The 22,937-nt window shown below is 37.3% G+C and overlaps 1 protein-coding gene across 1 annotated transcript in view; it reads right to left on the bottom strand.

The window, feature by feature from the left end:
• Window positions 1-2,284: 2,284 nt before the first annotated feature.
• Window positions 2,285-22,937, bottom strand: part of LOC148943909 (uncharacterized) — a 141,830-nt gene continuing 121,177 nt past the window's right edge. Inside the window, exons 16-18 of the mRNA XM_089101279.1 lie at window positions 20,068-20,228; window positions 10,345-10,490; window positions 2,285-2,445 (exon numbers count right to left, since the gene is read on the bottom strand). Coding sequence (XP_088957405.1) covers window positions 2,294-2,445; window positions 10,345-10,490; window positions 20,068-20,228 — 459 coding nt within the window. The 3' untranslated portion in view covers window positions 2,285-2,293. The remainder of the gene's footprint in view (window positions 2,446-10,344; window positions 10,491-20,067; window positions 20,229-22,937) is intronic.

The raw sequence follows: 22,937 nt of genomic DNA, 5'->3' as shown, positions 1-22,937 counted from the left end.
GAAACACACACACATACACATACACATGCACACATACACATGCATACATACACATACACATGCAAACATACACATGCACACATACAAATACAAACATACACAGACAAACATACACATCCACACATACACATACACATATGAATACACATTCACACATACACACATTAACACACACACATACACACACATACCCACACACACACACATACACCCACACATACACACACTCACACACACACATGCACACACACAAACACAGACATAGACACACACACACATATGCACACACACACACATGCACCCAAACACATGCACACACACACACATGCACACACACACATGCATACATGCACATGTACACACACACACCTGCACACACACACACATGCACACATGCACACACACACATATAGAAATTATTTTTTGAGGAGGACACTCCCCCACAGCCTTCAGGGCAAGGGTTGTAAGTTATGCCCTGGGGGAATATAAGGCTTTTATGGAAGGCGTTGTCGTTGAAGCTTCAACAAAAGCTCATTCGATTTTAAATTCAAAGGGCGAGTGCCCTTTTTAACAATCGAAAGTGATTGGAAGGCAACTAACCCCCCTCTCACGCCCACCTTTTCCCCAAACACATCCAATCAAAATTTTGAGATAGCAATTTTATTCAACATAGTTTTAAGTTTTGTAAATTAGGCCTTTCAGGATGAAAACTCCCTCAGAGGCCTCAGGACAAAGATCGTAAGCTATGCCCTGGGGGCATGTAAAGTTTTTATAGAACACGTTGCCATAGAAACTTCAAAAAGGGCTCATTGATTAGAAATTGAAACGGCTAGCGCCCTTTTTAATAGTCGAAAGTGATTGGAAGGCAACTAACACCCGTTCCACGCCCACCATTTCCCCGAACACAACCAATCCAAATTTTGAGACAGCCATTTTGTTCCACGCAGTTAAAAGTTCAGCAAATTATACCTTTGAGCAGGACACTCCCCCCAGAGTCTTCAGGGCAAGGGTTATAAGTTATGCCCTGGAGGCATATAAGTTTTTATTGAAATCTTTGTCATAGAAACTTGAAAAAGGGCTCATTCTATTGGAAATTCAAAGGTCTAGGGCCCTTTTTAATAGTCGAAAGTGATTTGAGGGCGACTAGCTCCCCTCTCGCCCATCTTTTCCCCAAACACATCCAATCAAAATTTTTAGATAGCCATTTTGTTCAGTGTTGTGGATTTCCAGATAGAAATTGAGTTTTTGAGGAAGACACTCCCCCACAGCCCTCAGGCCAAGGGTTGTAAGTTATGCCCTGGGGGCATATAAGGTTTTTATAGAATCCGTCGTCGTAGAAACTTCAAAAATGGCTCATTCGATTGGAAATTGAAATGACTAGTGCCCTTTTAATAGTTGAAAGCGATTGAAGGGCAACTAACCCCCCTCTCGCGCCCACCATGTCCCCAAACACATCCAATTAAAATTTTGAGATATCCATTTTGTTCAGCGTAGTAGAAAGTTCTGGAAGTTAGGTCTTTTAGGATGATAACTCCATCAGAGCCCTCATAATTTGCACTTTACTGAAAAAAAAATACAAATGAATGTGCATTGTCAGTTTAATATACATATACTAATATTTAGTCATCAAAACGTTAATATTATTTGATTTATTAAAGTTACAAAAGTAAAAACATTTATATTTTTTAAGTAAAGTGCAAATTATGTTCTGGCTTTGGGAAGGCATTGGGGTTTTGAGCCCTACTTATGTTAATTTCTGCTCGTTATGAGTTTGACTCGGTTATTTATTGTAATTTCTGTTCGTTTTGGGTTTCATTTATTTATCAATGCTGATTTGTGGTAGTTTCACGCTTGGTAGATTATTTGATTTTAATTTTGCTCATTTTTGTTTAATGGAGTTCTTTATTTTTCTTTGAAAAACTTATTTTGTGGAAGTTTTTTTTTTAATTAACCACCATAACAAGCCGATTCTTTTGAAATATATTGTGGTATCAAAATCCCGTTTTTTAGGGTTTGGGAGGGCAAACCGAGTCTAATTGGCACTTTTTATGCTATATAATAGGAATCTCAGGACAAAAATATAAAAATAAGGTAGCATCATTCAGCCAGGGGGGCGCCCCCCTTCTCCATATTGGCGCCCATGTTGGTTACTATTGGGCCGGGTCACTCCTTGCTTACAGTTCGTTACCACGACCTGTTTGATGAGCTCTAAGAGAACAATTGCTATCGTAAACGAATCAAGATTATAATATTTCGGATATATATATATATAACTAGACTGACATAGATGTTCTTACCTTGGCACAATTACTTGACTTGGAAGTTGATAGCCATCATCTATAAGAATTGGATCATCAGGTACATGGGATTCTTTGGCGTCAAAACAAGAAAAAGTAGATCTTCCTTGGAACGGTAAGCTTGACATCTTACGTGGATCCTCCAGTCCTTAAAAACCATACAACATATAAGATAAACATACATAAACATACCTAATACCTATATAACCTAATATAACCTATAACCTACATAACCTAATACCTGTTTAGCAAAACAACCGCTTTGCATACTTTCTGTGGCCTCGCTCTACTTACTTCACTCTTCACAATTTCCATTTTGGGTCTTCAACCCTTACAAAAGACACCACGAATACAACCAAATAGACAACCGAAATTCAACAATGATAGCCTCATTAAGTAGTATATAGCTAAAAAATCAGCCTTGGTACATTGAAAGCTTACTTTTCCTATTTCATAGCAAAATTAAACAATTGGAGTACTAGCTATGTTTCAACTAAAAATATTAGAATTTTAAACTAAATATCTCTAAAGATCTTCAACTCAATATAATGACTTTTAACTTTAGTTTTGACTCCGTATTTACTTTTGTTTTAGTTTTACTTTGCTCCCCAAGTTCAGAAATATTGTTGAAGTGAATCAATAAATTAGGCCAGACATTAATTTTACATTAGATTTTTACATTAGTTTTGCAAGCTAATGTTGAAGTAAATCAATAAATTAGGTCAGAAATTAATTTTACATTAGTTTTTTACATTAGTTTTACAAGCTAATGTTGAAGAAAATCAATAAATTAGAATAGATATTAGTTTTATATTAATTTCAAATCAGTATTTTACATTAGTTTTACAAGCTAATGTTGAAGTAAATCAATAAAACAGGCTAGACATTAGTTTTACAAGCTAATAATGAAGTAAATCAATAAATTCAGCTAGACATTAGTTTTACAAAAAAAAAAAAGTTTTAACTTTGTTCATACTTCTCTAGAACAATTTGATGTTTAAAAAAACATAAAGAAGACTATATCATTTTCCATGTTTAAAGGAAACAATATTTTTAATTAATTTCATTTTTATGTTCTCGGCCTCCCCCAGGCCATTCAGCGTGTCCCCAAGTGGCGATAGGGGAACGCCCTACAGATGAGTAGGGTACCTCCATAGGAGGCACGGACCAAGAGGGGCCTTGTTTCTGGGGGTCCATAATAGAAACTGGGGCACCCTCGACAGGGGTCATAAATTCAGGCGGAGGAGGAAGAAGGTCCCTCAAATGCTCACTCAAAAGGGCCCACTGGTTTGTTCACAAGTCCCATGAGTTACAAACCTTCTCCCAGTAGTGGGTTAAATTGCATGATGATGCAAAACACCATCGCGGGAGGATCCTCTATAGGAGGACAACTGCGACAGGGCGTAAGATCCAGATCTATGGACAACGGCCTCTGCAAAGGGCTGTCTCAACCTTTTTGAGGTACCTGCAAGACTGGGGACTTTGCGGTCAACTCTATTCCCACTTGAGGAGTGGCACCCCTCGAGGAAATGATAGCCTAGTAAGCGACACAGCATTCGCACGGGATTCTGAATAATGGACAATTCTTCTGGGCTCGGCTTGTTTTGATGGGCGTCTTCGGACTGAAAAACCTCTTCCTAGCTAATTTATCTATTATGGGCTGCCTCCCCATAGTAGCAAAATATCTATAGACATGAGTAAATAATAAGTCGGAGATAAGGCTTGAAATTGTCTGTGCAGGATTTCGACTCTTGTTGATAGAAGAGCATCGCCAAGTGCTGAAAACCATGTTGTGACCGAGATGGGCCCAGGTTGCACAAAGCCTCCATTCATGGAGGTCCCAGGGACTTCTTGCTGTCCGGTTCTAAGCCGGCTCAAGCACTTCGGTGTAGAATTGAGAATATATGTGATCCCCGTCCTGCACTGGTATCCGGGATCATTGCCTTTCCTGAGGCAAAAATAAATTCAATGATTAAAATTGGAACTTGGAATGTTACGACGTTAAAAAATGACTATCGTATTGACATTTTGACTGACGAATTCAGATGATTCGAACTGGACTTATTAGGGGCTTCAGAAACTCATATCCCAGGGTCTGGATTCATGAAATTCGGTGATATAGAATTTTTTTACTCAGGCAGGAAGGATGGGATACATCGACAGGGAGTAGGGCTCACGATGAATAAGGAAGCTGCTAAGTCTTGTTTAGGCTGGGAAGGTATTAATAATAGAATACTAATTGCTGATTTTATGACTAAAAAGTTCAGAGTATCAGTTATAGCAGTATACGCCCCTGTAGAACCGTCTGACGGACATACTAGTGACTCAGATGAATTTTACTTAAAGCTACAGGAGCAAATAGAAAGGTCCCCATGTTGAAATATGTTGTTATTATTGGAATATTTTAACACCCAGGTCGGTAGAAATAGGGATAGATGGTATCCTAGCCCTTGTAATTTTGGTGTAGGAAAAGAAAACAGTAATGGATACAGACTTTTGCAATTTTGTAGGTATAACAATCTAGTTATAACCAATGTTTGGTCCACCAGTGTTATAACCAGTGTTTGGTCATAAAATGGCTCATAAGTTAACATGGTATTCACGTGATGGATGGTAAGACAGCAAACACATTGATTATGTTATAGTAAACCGAAGACTGGCAGGATCAATACAAGATACTAGGGTACATAGGAGTTGATTGATGTTAAAAGTAAAGATCACCATCTAGTAGTGTCTAGGGTTAATTTAAAGTTGAAATATCGGAAGGGTAACTACCTCCCGGGAAGTTATGATGTTGGTAGACTCCAGGATAAGAATTTGAAAGAAACTTTACAGGAACAGTTGAATACTAAACTTGAGAGTTTAAAATTTAATAATGAAGAAGATGGTTGGAATAATTTTAGAAAAATAATTTGTGAAGTTGTTGAAGGTGTATTAGGGAAGAAAGCTAGAACTGCAGCTAAGATTATTAGTGAAAAAGCTTTATTTTTAATAGAGAGGAGAAAGGACTTGTACAAGAATTATCTGAGTGATAGATCATATGAAAACAAAAGGAATGTAAAGAAAGTGAAAAAAGCATTAAAATATGAACTAAGGAGATGTGAAGTGGAGGCCATGGACAAAATTACCGAGGATCTGGAAGATGCAGTTAGAAGGCATAATAGTAAAATATTGTACTGGCATGTTAATAAATTGAGAGGGAGCAGTCAATCCGGACTTGGCCCAGTTAAAGATGGGAATGGGGCCGCAATTAGTGAAAAGAAAAAGCCAAAGAGAGATGGGCCGAACATTTTGAGAATTTGTTTAACCGAGATAGAGTTGCAGGAAAAGATATAGAGAAAAATGAAAAAGTTTGTGATACCTTGGATGTGAAAGAAGATTTGTTTTGTGAGAAGGAATTAGCAACGGTACTAAAAGGATTAAAAAATAATAAGGCTCCAGATGCTGATAGGGTGGTAAATGAGTTTCTTAAACATGGTGCCTCTGAGGTTAGAAATAAGTTACTGAAGATTATGAATATGATTTTTGAAAAAGAGGAAGTACCTAACGATTTTAGAAAAACCTTAATTAAGCCACTCTATAAGAAAGCTGATAAAAGTGAGTGTGGTAATTATCGAGGCATTAGTCTGGTCTCTGTAGGTAGTAAATTACTTAGTAATATGATACTTTTTAAAGTGAGAGATGCCGTAGACAAAGTTTTAAGAGAAGAACAGTGCGGTTTTAGAAAAGGTAGAGGGTGTGTTGACCAAATTTTCACTCTTAGGCTAATAATTGAGAAATGCCTGAGTTTTCAAACACCTTTGGTCCTCAGTTTCAAAGATTATGAGCAAGCGTTCTATTCTTTTGATAGAAGAGCTTTGGTAAAGGTTTCATCCTTGTATGGTATACCAGACAAATACATTATAGTGATTAGTGCTATGTACGAAATTAACACCGCTGCGGTTAAGGTAGAAAATGAGGTTAGCAGCTGGTTTTATATTAAATCAGGAGTTAAGCAGGGTTGTGTTCTATCCCCCTTTATATGTATTATTTTGATGGACTTGGTTTTAAGGAGCACAGGAAAGGCAATGAGAGACCACGGAATCAAATGGAGAGGAAAAAAGTCTCCTGGACTTGGATTATGCTGATGATTTAAGCATCCTAGATGAAAGTGTGAACAAAATGAGTGAAGTTTTAGAGGTTTTGCGAGTTCAGAGTGCTAGAATTGGTTTGAAAATTAATGTTAAGAAGACTAAGATACTAAGGCTAGGAATAAGTGAAGATGAAGATGAAGGTGACGTTGGGTAATGAAAAGATTGATCAGGTGGGCAGCTTCACTTACCTTGGTAGTATTATTAGTAAAGATGGTGGTAGCATGGAAGATGTTAAAAGTAGAACAGCCAAGGCTCAGGGTGTTTTGTCACAGTTAAAAAAAAGTTTGGAAAAATAGGAAGATAAGTCTGCAAACCAAAATTAGAATATTAGAAGCTACAGTGATGACAGTGGTCAAATACGGCTCTGCAACATGGACGCTCCGAAAAGCGGATGAAGATTTGCTAGATGTTTTCCAAAGAAATTGCTTAAGGATTGTTCTGGGTACCCGGCTGACTGACCGTATTTCAAACAATAGGCTATACGAAAAATGTGGTTCAATACCGCTCTCTAGGGCTATAATGAAAGAAAGGTTGAGGTAGCTAGGGCCCGTTGTGCGCATGAAGAATGACAGATTGCCGAAAATTGTTCTTTTTGGCCAACCGTCTAGGGCTAAACGGAAAGCAGGTCGTCCTCGTCTGGGGCGAGAGGACGTCATAAAGAAAGATTTAAAGGAAATGGGAACTTCGTGGAGGGGTGTAAAAAGGGAGGCTTTGAATAGATTGGGATGGAAGAGGAGCGTGCGTAGCTGTGTTGGCCTCAGGCGGCTTGGTGCTGCAGTGAGTTGTTAGTAGTAGTAGTAGTTCAGAAATATTTGTAAAAAGTTAATTATCATAGAAAAGTCCTTAGCGCGTCAAGACTTAAAATGGATAAAATATATTTTTATTTCTTTTAATCACTGCTTGCCAAACTTCAGTTTATGCTTTCAAGTACCACATAGTATAACAGAATTCCTATAGTTTTGCACTTTAGTTTAGCACCAAGCTTAAAATAACAATAGGCTTCATTATGTATTGTAAAAAATCGAGCCTTAATGGCAAATTTTAGAACACAGTTAAGCTTGAAACAGTAATAACCTTAAGTTTTGCCGGATGGTACCATAGGGGGACACAGGATAACCAGTATAGAAAAAGTGTACTTTCAACTGCATTATGGCTCATTACAAACCAGGTTTCGTTACTTAACTGATCTGAAACCAGAACAATAAGTGTGCATTCAACTTCTTCTTCAAGCCTATTCGCAATATTAAACTGACCTGAGATCCGACAACTTCAATGTGTTAACTTTATGTTTGTTAACATTAAACGATTTTGGGTATTACGCTGATTTAAAACCAGAAAGTAGGTGCCACAGGCCTAATTTTTTTCACACAGCTTCTACACCACACCCGCAAGCGACATCTAAATATTTATCACGATTCAGTAGCACCTAGTTTAATGCTGTTGAGAAACCTGATCAAATTCCCGAAATATTTGATTTTTTTAGAAGCAACCAAACTCAATGGGTGCCAATTGACGTCAACGATACGGCTAGTGTTCGGGGAAGCTTTAGTTTTCAATATATTTGCAGTTATGTATATGCTGCTTAACTTATTCTTGGTAATTTCTGTTATTTTGCCAAATAATCATTTCCATGGTTCAGAAATAAAGTCGGTCTAGTTAAGCGGCGTCACTTGCGTGTTTAGCTAGAATCCATGTCTAGCCAGACATCAATGTCTAGACAACTACCGTTCACAAGTAAAATTTGGGGCTTGGCTAGACAAGTAACAGCTAAGTATCCAGTTCTAGACTCTAGAACTCAAAGTCTAGGATTTTTTATTACGACCAATCAGAATGTGTCAAGTTCCACTATTTTCATCATCTATGTTTACATTTTAAAACTGAAATTTAATTTTTACTTTCTCATTAATTGTTTTTTCATTTTAGGCAAATATGCAACAGCAGACGTAATAGCGAAGTACACTGAGGCAATTGTTTGGCTTCTCTCATCCATTATCTTGTGACAGTAAAAATAGGGATTACAATTTTGAAAGTTTAGTCCGCATAAGCTCTCTTGATTGGCTAGAAATCACAACTGTAATCTATTTGAAACTAAATTTGTAGTTTTAGCTAAACCCTGACTTCTTCTTGTGAACGGTAATTTTCTAGACGTTGATTTCTGGTCAGACACATGTCTATACATGATATTTTAGCTAGACACGCATGTGAACGCCGCTTTAAGAAAAAAAGAAACGAAAATAAAGACAAGAGATAAATTTGTAGTTTTAGCTACCATATTCAAAAAAATTCATTCACACGACGATACAACACCAATGGGAAGATGTTTTGGCGGCGGCCCACACGCAGAGCGACTGGTTGCTCTTCGTGGATGCCCTGGGTGCCTTTGGTGGGACAGGAGGATCTAACGTCTTAGATAAGTCAATATAGACAAAAGGTTAGGAACGAGAATCGTGAAAAAATAATGAAACGACCAAACCAGAGTATATAGTTTAGAAAAAAAAGAAAAAAAGAGAAAACTTCACTAAAGGTAGTTGGAGTAAAGTTACTGCTTGCATTCATTCACTTTGTAGAAATATTAGTTTTCTAAGTACTAACAAAAAAAAAAAAAAAAAAAAAAAAAAAAAAAAAAAAGTATTTGACCATTTCTAATTCCCATCTTTCTTCAAGCAAGTTGCTACCTAGGAAATACCAGCTAAACTAAAGTACTTTTTATTAGGTTTAACAGAAGGTAATATAACATAAACAGCATGTTTATGTGGTTCAGAAGACTAAAAAGAAAAAAAAGTTGTTGCTGGATGTCTGGTCTTTATTAACAGTAACTTAAAAAAAACAAAAAAAAACAATTGTTTTTTTTCACATTGTTAGGTTTTAGTCGGACTACCCATAATCCGGAAAGGTATTTCTATTATTTATGTTTATTTTTATATTTATTATTCATATTTATCATTTATATTTATTTATTTATATTAAGTATTTATATTTTGTATTATATTTTGTATTTGTATATTAAGTATTTATCTTTTCTGCATCTTTCTTTTTTCTTAGGAGCCAAACTACGAAAATTTTATCTATTCATACTTTCTCCACATAAAAATATTTCATCGTTCAACAGAAAAATAACAGTCATTAAGACTCAGCCCTAACCTACAAATCTCTTAAGGAAAAAATCTTCTAAAATTCATAGGTATGTTTGTTCTTCAGTTATCTATAAAATAACCTATAAATGTTGATTGCTTCAATTATCTACCAGAAATATAATTAATTAACTGCCTATGGACAGGTTAAAAACAAACTTAGTTTCCTACTAAAAGAAATTATCAAACTTTGCATGTACACCAGACACAATGTCCTTGAAATTCAAGGAAAGAATTATTTTTGACAAAGAAGATGGCCGAAAAACAATACGCAAATTTGACTAAACCGAGAAAATTGTTTACTATCTTTTGGCAGTCTTTCTTATTCAAATCTTTTTTGGCTGTCAACACTGGATTTCAAAATTTCTTCGGCCGAGCCCTGTACAATTTTATAAGACTGCCAGTTCGATAGGTTCATCCATAAAAAAAAAGTAAAAAGTGAAGTAATTAAACTTAAAACTAGCAGAAATTGATTCATGTAAAGAGTAAAACTTAAAAAGAACATATTACCGCAAAAATGAGTTGGATCACCACTCTCTTCAGAGTAATGCGATACAGATCAAGCATTTGCGCTCTAGAAATTAAAAAAAAGCAGATAATTTCCACTTTTTAACTGAACAATGTTTTGCTGAATAACCAATTCACCACGACCTTTTAAAATTCAAAAGTGCGGAATTTATATTACATATTTTTAGAATAATAAGCCTAAAGAGTACATAAGGTGGCGAAAAAAAAAAATCTTGCTTATGAAAAAGATTATCTCCTCCAGCGCAATATACTTACCATCTCTTGAAAGAGATTGGGGAAATAAACTAAATCCAGGTGGCAGAACTGAATGACCCGACTGAGCCAAAGACTTATTATCCACAAGATGATCACTAGAGGCAGGAGGCAGATAATATCCCATTGAGGTCTTCAAACTTTCAAAACTAAAAAAAAAAAAAAAAAAAAAAAAAAAAAAAAAAATGAAAATGCAAGTTTCTTTTTAATTAATAATTTCATAAATTTTTGGTTCTGGTGAAACTATTGAAATTCGTTAATAAAACCTAGTTGAGAATCACTAATATAGTTAGGACAAAATTGTAATTAAAGAAAAAATAATAAGAAGAAAAAAATGACCCCTGTACAAATAGCTGGTCTTAACAACGTAACAGCCTGCAGGGTATAGTAACACAGAATGTAGTTTACAAACAAAGCTCAAGAAAAAATACAACTTTAGATATGACATTACACTTTTTATTTTTTTTGGGAACTGACTACCTCCTAAATGCAGCATTCAAGTTTTAAAGCGCTCCAAGTTCGATGTTGCATTCCAGTTTCAAAACGATCCCCCGTCACGGCTGAAACTCAAGAAATTGCAGCAGCTGCTATAGAACTGTGGGAATATTTGTTTTTTCCTTGATTTGAGCGAGGGACATTTGAGATTTAATGCACCTTTTAGCATCAAACAGTATTTTATAATTTCAGACAAGTTTTATTCGATCTTAAGTTTGGTCACGTAGGTTCAATATCATAAGCCACTCGAATATATCCATAACCTCAAAATCCACTTTTCGACAGCTTTAGATAATCGGTATGAGGTTTTAAGAAGGCCCACAATTAAACAAAAATTGGACAAAAAAGAACCGGCTGCACCAGCTACCATCACCAGAAACCATGACTTTGATTTTAAATAAATAAAGTTTGACTTACAGACTACTAAAATTTCAGAAATACACACCATTTTTATTGCCCAAAAGTAGATGTTATAAACGAACGACCTACCATAACACCCGACAAGTGCTGAAAACCTTGCCCTTCACAAAGAAATATTAAAAAAGAACCAAAAATGGACATAAAAAAATTTTGTATGCTTTTTTTTAGGTTCTTTGTGTAAACCCCCTCCCCCCCCCCCATTCTTTTTTTAGTAAAACCCCCTCCAAAAAAAAACCTGGGTACGGCCTTGAGAAACAAAATATCACACCAACAAGACAGTACCACGTACAGATAGCTTGCCAATAATAGTCAATTAGCTTAAAGTTACGCTAATGACCTACACATTATGATGATTTAGAATCCTTTTTTTTGGGAATCCTTTGATTAGAATCCTTTGATTCTAAATTGATTTAGAATCATTCGGGATTTTGGGGGTGGGATTCTTGTAATATTGGTGACCAATTTGCCATTTTGTTTCTGCTTAACAGACTTGCAAGATTGTATGACAAGGGGAGGTGGCTTATATTCTGTACTTTTGGAATATGGATCCACTCTAAAATATTCATTTCGACAGAACAAGGATTATTACAGGTCATTGTTGCTTAAACCCATTTCTCTTCAAAATCTCAAAATAAAATTCTTTAAATTGTTTATGCCGTACTGAAGAAACGGTAGAGGATGTATTTTTTGAACATCTGAATTGGATTTAAGCTTAAATCTGAGTTACTATTATCATGATTTCATTTTGATTTAAGTTTTAAAAGGCACAGACCTATTTAAAATTTGCTTATAAATTTTATTGTGTGAATTAAGCGTTTTATTGTCTTTTTTTTATTTTTGTTTTCGTTTTCACATTTATTGTGGTTCTCTTGGTGGTTCGTAGCTGATTTAATTTAGGGAAATACTCCTTTTGTGAGTTTAATTGCTCAATGTTCATTCATGAAACAAGGATTTTATTCTTCTAACAGTTTTATGACACAACTATAAGAGTCCATCAATTTATGTAAATGGGTCTTTTGGCCAAAAGATATATTGAGATGGGCAGAATAGGATACGTATTTTTAGACGCCCCATTATTAGTTTATTAGTCACACCCTCAAGCAGCTGGCAAATAAAGAAGATTTGCAAAATGATCAGTAGTTCTCAGCAGCCACTCTCTGTCAGCTTTTTGTGAAAATTGGAGTCACAATTACTTTCAATCAATCTTTTTGAATTGTACTTGACTTTAAATATTTAGAAATTGTAAACTAACTAGCAAAAGATTAACTATGAATTAGTATATTTCAGTATATTATGAGCTATATACTGAGCTATCTCAGTGATCTATATACTGAGCTCAATTATGAACTATCTAGGTAAAAAATTAACTATGATTTAGGGCCTTTCAGTATACTGTGAGCTATATACTAAACGAACTAAGTGAGCTATGTATTGAGCTCTATTGTGAGCTAACTAGGTAAAAGATTAACTATGATTTAGAACCTTTCAGTATATTATCAGCTATATACTGAACTATCTCAGTGAGTGATATACAGAGCTCCTTTATGAGTCAACTAGGCAAACGATTAACTATAATTTAGTACCTTTCAGTATATTGTGAGCTATATACTGAGCTCTATTGTGAGCTAACTAGCAACAAATTAACTATGATTTAGTACCTTTCTGTGTATTATGAGCTATATACTGAGCTACCTCAGTGAGCTCTATACTGAGCTAACAAGAAAAAGATTACCTATGATTTAGTACCTTTCTGTATATAGTGAGCTATAAACTGAGCCAACTCAGTGAGCTGTATGCTTAGCTCTATTGTGTGCTAACTAGCAAAAGATTAACTATGATTTAGGGCCTTTCAGTATACTGTGAGCTATATACTCAGCGAACTCAGTGAGCTATGTATTGAGCTCTATTTTGAGCTAACTAGGTACAAGATTAACTATGATTTAGGACCTTTCAGTATATTAATTAAAAAAAAAATTTCCACAAAATAAGTTTTTCAAAGAAAAGTAACGAGCTCAATTAAACAATAAATGACCAAAAATCAAATAAAATGATATACCAAGCTCGAAGCTACCACAAATCAGCATCAATAAATAAATGAAACCAAAAATGAACAGAAATTACAATAAATAACCGACTCAAACTCAAAACGAGCAGAAATTAACATAAGCTGGGCGCAAAACCCCTAAGCCTTCCCAAGGCCAGAACAAAATTTGCACTTTACTGAAAAAATACAAATGAATACGCATTGTCAGTTTAATATACATATACTGATATCTAGTAATCAAAATGTTAAAATTATTTGATCTATAAAAGTTATAAAAGTAAAAACATTTATATTTTTATCAGTAAAGCGCAAATTTTGTTCTGGCCTTGGGAAGGCATAGGGGCTTTGAGCTCAACTTATGTTAATTTCTGCTCGTTTTGAGTTTGACTCGGTTATTTATTGTAATTTCTGTTTGTTTTGGGTTTCATTTATTTATCGATGCTGACTTGCGGTAGTTTCGAGCTTGGTACATTATTTGATTTTATTTTTGCTCATTTTTTGTTTAATGGAGTTCTTTCCTTTTCTTTGAAAAACTTATTTTGTGGAAAAAGTTTTTTTTAATTAATTTCTGTTCGTTTTTATATTGAAATAGTCTTTTCAGGGAAAAATAAAATAACACTTCAAATCTTTTCGTTTTTTTTAGACTTTATAGTTTGGCCTGCTATTTTTATGCCTGAGAAAAATTTTCAGCAATTTTTAACAACATACACCATTTTAAAAATCTAAACACAAATAGTACTGTTTAACTTAGTTTCGTACCTCCTCTAGTTGACCTGAAATGGAAAACTTGATACCATTCGCAAAAAAATCTGTTTACTTTCTTTGATAGCTTTGAAAAACTTAAACTATTTTGATTTGGTTAAATTTTAAGAGCAGAAGTAGCCTCGAAAGTTTGAACATAATACCCTCAGTCGTTCTTTGGATATTGCTGAGATGCCTTATTGGGAATTAGCATTATAAAAGTGCATTTTGATTTAATCTTAAGGCAACATTTAGTTTTTAAACGTAATGGGCAAATGGGAGGGTGGGAGTGGAAGGGGGATTAGTTGCCCTCCAGTCACTTTCGAATATTAAAAAGGGCAACAGGCCTTTCTATTTTCAATCGACTGAGCCCCTTTCGAAGTTACCACGACAACTCCTTTGATGCAAAGTGCCCTGGTCTAAACAACAACAAAAGATATTAATAATCACTTTCGACTATTAAAAAGAGCACTAGCCCTTTGAATTTCAAATCGAATGAGCCCTTTTCTGAAGTTTCTAAGACAACGTCTTCTATAAAAACCTTATATACACCCAGGGCATAACTTAAAACCCTTGCCCTGAGGGCTATGGCGGAGTATCCTCCTCAAAAAAAATTTTCTATCTGTAAAACAACTACGCTGAACAAAATGGCTATCAAAATTTTTTTATTGGATGTGTTTGGGGGAATGATGGGCGTGGGGGGGGGGGGGGCTAGTTGCCCTCCAATCACTTTCAACTATTAAAAAGAGCACTAGCCTTTTGAATTTCCAATCCAATGAGCCCCTTTTGAAGATTCTATAAAAACACCTTCTATAAAAACCTTATATACCCCAGGACATAACTTAAAACCCTTCCCCTGAGGGTTGTTGGGGAGTGTCCTCCTCAAAAACGTATTTTCTATCTTGAAATCCACTACGCTGAACAAAATGGCTATCTCAAAATTTTAATTGGATGTGTTTGGGAGAATGATGGGCATGGGGGAGGGGCTAGTTCCCCTCTAATCACTTTTGACTATTAAGAAGGGAACTAGCCCTTTAAATTTCCAATTGAATGAGCCTGTTTTAAGTTTCTACGACAACGCCTTCTTATATAAACCTTATATGCCCCCAGGGCATAACTTAAAACCCTTACCCAGAGGGTTGTGAGGGAGTGTCCTCCTAAAAAACATATTTTCTATCTGGAAATCAACTAGCCTACGCTGAACAAAATGGCTCAAAATTCTGATTGGATGTGTTTGGGGGAATTATGGGCGTGGGGGGGCTAGTTGCCCTCCGATCACTTTCAACTATTAAAAAGGGCACTAGCCCCTTGAATTCCCAATCGAATGAGCCTGTTTTGAAGTTTCTACGACAACACCTTCTATAAAAACCTTATATGCTCCAGGGCATAACTTAAAACCTTTGCCCAGAGGATTTTGGAGGAGTGTCCTCCCCAATAACATGTTTTGTATCTGGAAATCAACTACGCTGAACAAAATGGCTATCTCAACATTCTGATTGGATGGGTTTGGGGGAATGATGGGCGTGGGGGGGGGCTTGTTGCCCTCCCATCACTTTCGACTTTTGGAAACATGGGCGTGGAGAGGGGGCTAGTTGCCCTCCAATCACTTTCGACTATTAAAAAGGGCACTAGCCCTTTGAATTTCCAGTCGAATGAGCCTTTTTTGAAGTTTCTACGACAACGCCTTCTATAAAAACCTTATATGCCCTCAGGGCATAACTTAAACCCCTTGCCTCGAGAGTTGTGTGGGAGTGTCCTCCTCAAAAACAAATTTTCACTATTGAAATCAACTACGGTGAAGAAAATGGCTATCTCAAAATTTTGATTGGATGTGTTTCGGGGAATGATGAGCGTGGGGGGGGGCCATAGTTGCCCTCCAATCACTTTTGACTATTGAAAAGGGCACTAGCCCTTTGAATTTCAAATAGAATGAGCCTGTTTTGAAGTTTCTACGACAACGTCATCTATAAAAACCTTATATGCCCCTAGGGCATAACTTAAAACCCTTGCCCCGAGGGTTCTGGGTGAGTGTCCTCCTCAAAAAACATATTTTCTATCTGGAAATCAACTATCCTGAACAAAATGGCTTGGGGGAAATGATGGGCGTGGGGGGGGGGGGGATAATTGCCCCCCAGTCACTTTTGACTTTTAAAAAGGGCACTAGCCCTTTGAATTTCCAACCAAATGAGCCTGTCTTGAAGTTTCTACGACAAGGCCTTTATAAAAACCTTATATGCCCCCAGGGCATAACTAACAACCTTTGCCCTGAGGGTTGCGGGGGAGTATCCTCCTCAAAAACATATTTTCTATCTGGAAATCAACTAGCCTACGCTGAATAAAATGGCTATCACAAAATTTTGATTGGATGTGTTTTGGGGAATGATGGGCGGGGGGGGGGGGGGGCGAAGTGCCCCCAATCACTTTCGACTATTAAAAAGGGCACTAGTCCTTTGAATTTTCAATCAAATGAGCCTGTTTTGAAGTTTCTACGACAACGCCTTCTATAAAAACCTTATATGCCCCCTCGGCATAGCTTAAAACCTTTGCCCTGAGGGTTGTGGGGGAGTATCCTTCTCAAAAACATATTTTCTATCTGGAAATCAACTACGCTGAACAAAATGGCTATCTCACAATTTTGCTTGGATGTGTTTGGGGGAATTATGGGCGGGGGGGGGGGCTAGTTGCCCTCCAATCACTTTCGACTATTAAAAGGGCACTAGTCCTTTGATTTTCCAATCGAATGAGCCTGTTTTGAAATTTCTACGACAACGCCTTCTATAAAAACCTTATATCCCCCCAGGGCATAACTTAAAACCCTTGCCCTGAGGGTTGTGGGGGAGTATCTTCCTCAAAAACATATTTTCTATCTGGAAATCAACTACGATGAACAAAATTGCCATTTCACAATTTTGATTAAATGTGTTTGGGGGAAAGATGGGCGTGGGGGGGGGGGGGGTCTAGGTGCCTTCTAATCCCTCTAGACTATTTAAATGGGCACTAATCCATTGAATTTCCAATCAAATGAGGTTTTTTTGAAATTTCTAAGACAATGCCTTCTATGAAAACCTTATATGCCTCCAGGACATAACTTAAAACTCTTGCTCTGAGGGTTGTGTGGGCGTGTCCTCCTCAAAAACACATTTTCACTATTGAAATCAACTACGGTGAAGAAAATGGCTATCTCAAAATTTTGATTGGATGTGTTTCGGGGAATGATGAGCGTGGGGGGGGCGGATAGTTGCCCTCCAATCACTTTCGACTATTGAAAAGGGCACTAGCCCTTTGAATTTCCAATAGAATAAGCCTGTTTTGAAGTTTCTATGACAACCTCTTCAATAAAAACCTTATATGCCCCCAGGGCATAACTTAAAACCCTTGCCCCGAGGGTTCTGGGGGAGTGTTCTCCTCAAAAAACATATTATCTATCTGGAAATCAACTACGCTGAACAAAATGGCTGGGGGGAAATGATGGGCGTGGGGGGGGAGGCTAGTTGCCCTCCAGTCACTTTTGTCTTTTAAAAAGGGCACTAGCCCTTTGAATTTCCAACCAAATGAGTCTGTATTGAAGTTTCTACGAAAACACCTTCTATAAAAAAAAAACTTATATACCCCAAGGCCATAACTTAAAACCCTTGCCATGAGGGTTGCGGGGAATTTTCCTCCTCAAAAACATATTTTCTATCTTGAAATCAACTAGCCTACGCTGAACAAAATGGCTATCGCCAAATTTTGATTGGATCTGTTTGGGGGAATGATGGGCGTGGGGGGGGGGGGGCTAGGTGCCCCCAGTCACTTTCGAGTATTAAAAAGGGCACTAGTCCTTTGAATTTTCAATCAAATGAGCCTGTTTTGAAGTTTCTACGACAACGCCTTCTATAAAAACCTTATATGCCCCCTCGGCATAGCTTAAAACCTTTGCCCTGAGGGTTGTGGGGGAGTATCCTTCTCAAAAACATATTTTCTATCTGGAAATCAACTACGCTGAACAAAATGGATATCTCACAATTTTGATTGGATGTGTTTGGGGGAATGATGGGCTTGGGGGGGGGGCTAGATGCCCTCCAATCCCTTTTGACTATTAAAAGGGCACTAGTCCTTTGAGTTTCCAATCGAATGAGCATTTGGAGAAGTTTCTGCGACAACGCCTTCTATAAAAACCTTATTTGCCCCCAGGGCATAAATTGAAACCCTTTCCCTGAGGATTGTGAAGGAGTATCTTCCTCAAAAACATATTTTCTCCTTTAAAAACAAATGCGCTGAAAAAAATGGCCATCACACAATTTTGATTAAATGTGTTTGGGGGAAAGATGGGCGTGGGGGGGGGGGTCTAGTTGCCCTCCAATCCCTTTCGACTATTAAAAAGGGCACTAGTTCTTTGAATTTCCAATCAAATCAAGCTTTTTTGAAATTTCTACGACTACGCCTTTTATAAAAACTTACATACCCCCAGGGCTTAACTGAAATCCCATGCCCTGAGAGTTGTGAGGGAGTGTCCTCCTCAAAAACACATTTTCTCTGTTAAAATCAACTACGGTGAACAAAATGGCTATCTCGAAATTTTGATTGGATGTGTTTGGGGGAATGATGGGCGTGTGGGGGGGGGGGGGGGGTCTAGTTGCCCTCCAATCACTTTCGACAATTAAAAAGGGCACTAGTCCTTTGAATTTCCAATCGGATGAGCCTGTTTTGAAGTTTCTACGACAACGCCATCAATAAAAACCTTATATACCCCCAGGGCATAACTTAAAACCCTTGCCCCAAGGGTTGTGGGGTAGTGTCCTCCTCAAAAAACATATTTTCTATCTGGAAATCAACTACGCTGAACAAAATGGCTATCTCACAATTTTGATTGGATGTGTTGGGGGAATGATGAGCGTGGGGGGGGGGGCTAGTTGCCCTCCAATCACTTTCGAATATTAAAAAGGGGACTTGCCCTTTGAATTTCTAATCGAATGATCCTATTTTGAAGTTTCTACGATAACGCCTTCTATAAAGACCTTATATGCCCCCAGGGCATAACTTAAAACCCTTGCCCTGAGGTTTGTGGGACAGTGTCCTCCTCAAAAACACATTTTCTATTTGGAAATCAACTACACTGAACAAAATAGCTATCTCAAAATTTCAATTGGATGTGTTTGGGGGAATGATTGGCGTGAGGGGGGGGGGGGATAGTTTCCCTCCAATCACTTTCGACTATTAAAAAGGGCACTAGAACTCGCGATTTCCAATCGAATGAGCCTCTCTAAGACGACCCCTTCTATATGAAGTGCCCTGCTTTAAAGAACAAAAAAAATAAACTGTACATTGTGTCAACGTCAACATTAATCTTATACGGCCCCTAGGCATAGCTTAAAACTCTTGCCCCAAGATCTGTGGAGGAATGCCGTTCTCAAATATATCTTTCCTGTCTCGAAATGAGTTATTCTGAACCTAAAACCTATCTCAACAGTTTGATTGGATGTGTTTAGGGGAATGATAGGCGTGAGGGGGGGGGGGGCTACTTGCCCTCCAATTACTTTCGACTATTAAAAAGGGCACTAGCCACCCCAATTTCCAATCGAATCAGCCCTTTTCGAAGTTTCTACGACGACTCCCTCGATACGAAGTGCCCGGGTATGGAAAAAAAACAAAAACAAAAACACATTGTGCCCACATCGTTCTTTACTTAGGCAGCGCTAGCGCGCTGCCTGTGATTGTCAGCTATAAACTGAGCTATCTCAGTGAGCAATATGTAGAGCTCCTTTATAGGCAAACTAGGTAAAAGATTAACTATAATTTAGTACCTTTCAGTATATTGTGAGCTATATACTGAGCTAACTCAGTGAGTTATATACTGAGTTCTATTGTGAGCTAAGTAGCGAAATATTAATTATGATATAGTACCTTTCTGTATATTGTGAGCTATATACTGAGCTAACTCAGTGAGTTAGCAATATATTGTGAACTATAAACTGAGCTAACTCAGTGAGCTGTATGCTGAGCTCTATTGTGAGCTAACTAGGAAAAGATTAACTATAATTTAGTACCTTTCAGTTTCACGTCTGTTTCGTTCCAATATTTCCGACCCCAGCCTATTCATCAATTCTAAAACCTGAAGTTGAAGTTTGTCGTTTTCAATTCGGAGTGATTTCACTTCATTCTCTTTCTCACTCAGCTTTTGAACAAACAGTCTTTCATCATTCTGAAACTAGAATATAGAAAACAAATCATTCAAATGAATTATATCAACGAGATCTCTTTGCCTCATTGACATTAAATACCATTTTACAATTCTGATATGAACTAAATGCTTAAGTTAAAAAAAATTATTCCAAGTGTTGAATAAGTCTGATTTCGAGTTACCAGAGTTGAATGAAAAATTGTGATTTCATTTTCACCTAAAAGGGTTGGCACAAATAAGCAAATATGATGTGCCATCCAATTATTAACAATCCAAATAAGAAACAGGGTTCGCGATGCATCCAAAGTACTGGCTAAATTTCAATTTGTGACTATTTGAAAACCTTGTATATTCAGAGTATTTTAATTTAATAAATTCCTTAATTTATTCTTAAACTGATCCTATAAGCACGACATATTTTTCTAATTAAATTCCAGCCAAAACGTGATTTAGTTTATTGATATTGCCATAAATTTATCGGAACAAGTAATTAATTTATGTTCCTACCCATGTCTTTTCGTGAAATCTACACCAAAAATAAAATAGTGGATCCTCATGGAATCATGTTGGAAAATGTGCAAATGTGTTGCACCCATTATGTCAACCTTGACTAAGTACTGTTTACAAGATTATAGCTCTTAACTAGAAGAGTAACTAGCTTTAACTCAAATGTCTGCTTTACATCATAGGCAGCGCGATAGCGCTGCCTAAGTAAAGAACGATGTGGGCATAATGTAATATTTTTTTTCTTTCTTCTCCATACCTGTGCACTTCATATCGAAGGAGTTGTCGTAGAAACTTCGAAAAGGGATCATTCGATTGAAAATTGGAGTGGCTTGTGTCCTTTTTAGTAGTCGAAAGTGATTGGAGGGCAACTATCCCCCGCCGGCCATCATTCCCCCAAACAAATCCAATCAAAATTTTGAGATAGCCATTTTGTTCAGCGTAGTTGATTTCCAGATAGAAAATATCTTTTTGAGGAGGACACTCCCCCACAACCCTCGGGACAAGGGTTTTAAGTTATGCCCTGGATGCATATAGGGTTTTTATAGAAAGCGTTGTCTTAGAAACTTCAAAAAAGACTCATTCGATTGGAAATTCAAAGGACTAGTGCTCTTTTTAATAGTCGAAAGTGATTGAAAGGCAACTACCCCCCCCCCCCCCTCGCCCATCATTCCCCCAAACACATCCAATCAAAATTTTAGGATAGCCATTTTGTTCAGCGTAGTTGATTTCCAGATAGAAATTGTGTTTTTAAGGAGGACACACCCCCACAACCCTCGGGGCAATGGTTGTAAGTTATGCCCTGGGGGCATATAATGTTTTTATAGAAGGTGTTGTCGTAGAAACTTCAAAAAAGACTCATTCGATTGGAAATTCAAAGGGCTAGTGCCCTTTTTAATAGTCGAAAGTGATTGGAGGGTAACTAACCCCCCTCTCATGCCCACCTTTCCCCAAACATCCAATCAAAAAATTTTAGATAGCCATTTTGTTCCACCCAGTTAAAGTTCAGAAAATTGTACCTTTGAGCAGAACACTCCCTCCACAGTCTTCAAGGCAAGGTTATAAGTTATGCCCTGGGGCATATAAGCTTTTATTGAAGTTTTTGTCGTAGAAACTTGAAAAGGAGCTCTTTCACTTGTAAATTTAAAGGTTTAGTGCCCTTTTTAGTAGTTGAAAGTGATTTGAAGGCGATTGGCCCCCCTCTCTCACCAACCTTTTCCCCAAACACATCAAATTAAAATTTTTAGATAGCCATTTTGTTCAGTGTTGTGGATTTCCAGATAGAAATTACGTTTTTGAGGAGGACACTCTCCCACAGCCATCAGGGCAAGGGTTATAAGTTATGCCCTGGGGGCATGTAAGGTTTTTATAGAACACGTCGTAGATGCTTCAAAAACGGCTCATTGAGATGGAAATTCATATGGCTACTGTCATTTTCAATAGTCGAAAGTGATTAGAAGGCAACTAACACCCCTTCCAAGCCCACCATTTCCCCAAACTTATCAAATAAACATTTTGCGAAAGGCATTTTGTTCCACGCAGTTTAAAGTTCAGGAAAATATATTTTTGAGCAGGACACTCCCCCCATAGTCTTCAGGGCAAGGGTTATAAGTTATGCCCTGGGGGCATATAAGAATTTTTTTTAAATCTTTGTCGTAGAAACTTGAAAAAGGACTCATTCGATTGGAAATTCAAACGGGTAGTGCCTTTTTTAATAGTCAAAAGTGATTTGAGGGCAACTAACCCCCGACTCACGCCCACCTTTTCCCCAAACACATCCAATCAAAATTTTTAGATAGCCATTTTATTCAAAGCAGGTGAAAGTTTTGGATATTAGTTCTTTAAGGATGACAATCCATCCCCCCCCCCCCACAACCCTCAGGGCAAGGGTTTTGAGTTATGCCCTGGGAACATGTAAGGTTTTTATAGAAAGCGATGTTGTAAAAACATCAAAAAGGGCTCATTCAATTGAAATTTGAAAGGGCTAGTGCCCTTTTAATAGTCGAAAGTGATTGAAGGGCAACTAACCCCCCTCTCAAGCCTACCATTTCCCCAAACACATCTAATCAAAATTTTTAGATATTCATTTTGTTCAACGTAGTCGAAAGTTCTGAAAATTAGGCCTTTAAGGATGATAACCCCATCAAAGTCCTCAGTGCAAGGGTTGTGTTATGCCCTGGGAGCACATAAGGTTTAAATAGAAAGTTGTTGTAGAACTTTCATAAAGGGCTC

Source organism: Artemia sp. Qi Xiang Cuo, chromosome 15, assembly GCF_049724085.1.
Source record: "Artemia sp. Qi Xiang Cuo chromosome 15, ASM4972408v1, whole genome shotgun sequence".
Taxonomy (NCBI): domain Eukaryota; kingdom Metazoa; phylum Arthropoda; class Branchiopoda; order Anostraca; family Artemiidae; genus Artemia; species Artemia sp. Qi Xiang Cuo.
This window is presented reverse-complemented; position numbering and strand designations above follow the sequence as displayed.